Source organism: Peromyscus leucopus, chromosome 18 (assembly GCF_004664715.2).
Source record: "Peromyscus leucopus breed LL Stock chromosome 18, UCI_PerLeu_2.1, whole genome shotgun sequence".
Taxonomy (NCBI): Eukaryota; Metazoa; Chordata; class Mammalia; order Rodentia; family Cricetidae; genus Peromyscus; species Peromyscus leucopus.
In genome coordinates this window covers 1,143,922-1,145,690 of record NC_051078.1, presented here as the reverse complement: position 1 = coordinate 1,145,690, position 1,769 = coordinate 1,143,922, and the positions used below count along the sequence as shown (strand labels likewise).

General features: G+C 37.0%; 1 protein-coding gene across 1 annotated transcript; it reads right to left on the bottom strand.

Annotated features, from left to right (window-relative positions):
- Nucleotides 1-558: 558 nt before the first annotated feature.
- Nucleotides 559-1,521, bottom strand: LOC114681750 (olfactory receptor 6C75). Its single transcript, XM_028855443.1, has one exon. The coding sequence runs from the start codon at nucleotides 1,519-1,521 to the stop codon at nucleotides 559-561; it is 963 nt and encodes a 320-aa protein (XP_028711276.1).
- Between the last annotated feature and the right edge of the window lie 248 nt (nucleotides 1,522-1,769).

Genomic DNA, 1,769 nt, shown 5'->3' with positions numbered 1-1,769 from the left:
AAGGAGACAACGGAAAATAGAAAGACATTATTGCATGTTGAATTATAGAAAAAGTCTATGATATTAGTAGTCAGCACTTGTGATTTCCAGGATCACCAACAGAGAGGCAGCATTCCACCGTTGTACACACTTCAACACTTTCTGTTCATTTGGTGGTGTGTCAGTGGGAATGACAATTGTACCAGTGGAAGGAATGTGAATATAAAGTCAGGATAACAATGGAACTGTAGAAGTCATGATTTTCGTTTTAAAATATGATTAGTAGAAATAGAGACATTTTCAGTTGAATAATCTGTCATTTAAGAAATAGTACCAAAGAATAAAATAAATTTCATAAATTTTTATATACTTTTACTTATATTTTCCTTAGAAAAATAATTTAAAACACCCAATACATTTCATCTCGTATTTCTATTTATTCTTTACATACATTTTTGCTCCAGCTTATCAGTAAGTTTAATATACTTTGATAGTTGTTGGGAAAGAATCCATGTGGAGAGGGGCAGGGATTTTCATCCAGCTCTTGTCTTCAGAGGTCCCTTTTCCTTGTGATCATGTTCATTTCTTTGAGGAAAAGAGGACTCTCTGGACCATGGTTTTGAAGGCTTGCTTCACTTGTTGGTTCCTCAGCGTATAGATGAAGGGGTTCAGGAGAGGAGCCACTGAGGTGTTGAGCACGGCTACTCCTTTGCTTAAAGTCACCCTCTCCCTTGCAGAAGGCTTAATGTACATGAAGATGCAGCTGCCATAGGAGAGGGAGACAACAATCATATGGGAGGAGCAAGTGGAAAAGGCCTTCTTCCTTTGATTTGTAGAAGGAATTCTCAGAATTGTCCGAATGATGTTTGTGTAGGAGAGAATAATTAATGTCAAGGTGACCATGAGTGTTACCACAGCTAACAAAAATGCCATGAGTTCTAGAAAGTGAGTGTTTGAGCAAGAAAGCTGCAAAATTGGAGAAGAGTCACAGATGAAGTGGTCAATTATATTGGAGGCACAAAAGTCTAACTGCAGCAGAAGGATAATTGGTGGAAAGATGATCAGGAATCCTGCAAACCATGAGCTAAAGACAAGAAGAATGCACACGCGGTTGCTCATGATTGTTGTGTAGTGGAGAGGTTTGCAGATGGCCACGTAACGATCATAGGACATGGCAGCCAGAAGGTAAAATTCTGTTACTCCCAAGAAAATGAAAAAGAATAGCTGAGCCACACAACCATTGTAGGAAATGGTTCTGTCTCCTGTCACAATAGTGACAAGGAATCTGGGAATGCAGACAGATGTGAATGATATTTCCAGGAATGAGAAATTGCGAAGGAAGAAATACATGGGTGTCATCAGATGGGCATCCGAGAGAGTGAGGATGATGATGATGAGGTTTCCAGTCACACTTAGCATGTAGGTAACAAGAAGAAACGTGAAAATCACAAGCTGCCATTGTGGATCATTTGTCAATCCAAGAAGAATAAAATTTGTTACTGATGTTGAATTTCTCATAATAGTCTCTGCTTTTAAAGACATTTTCTAAATAGATGAAGATAAAAGAAATCAACTTTGCTAATAAAGAAATGAACTTGTTACCTGTGCCTAGCTTATTTTACTTAGCATAATATCCTTCAAATTCATCTATGATGTAATAGATGTCAAGGTAGCAATGTCCCCTTTATAAAGCTGAATATTATTACACAATGTGTGCATAAACATAAATAGTATTATACATTATTTTATATTTGCAACATAGTCTATGTAATCCTAATATTTTCAAAGAG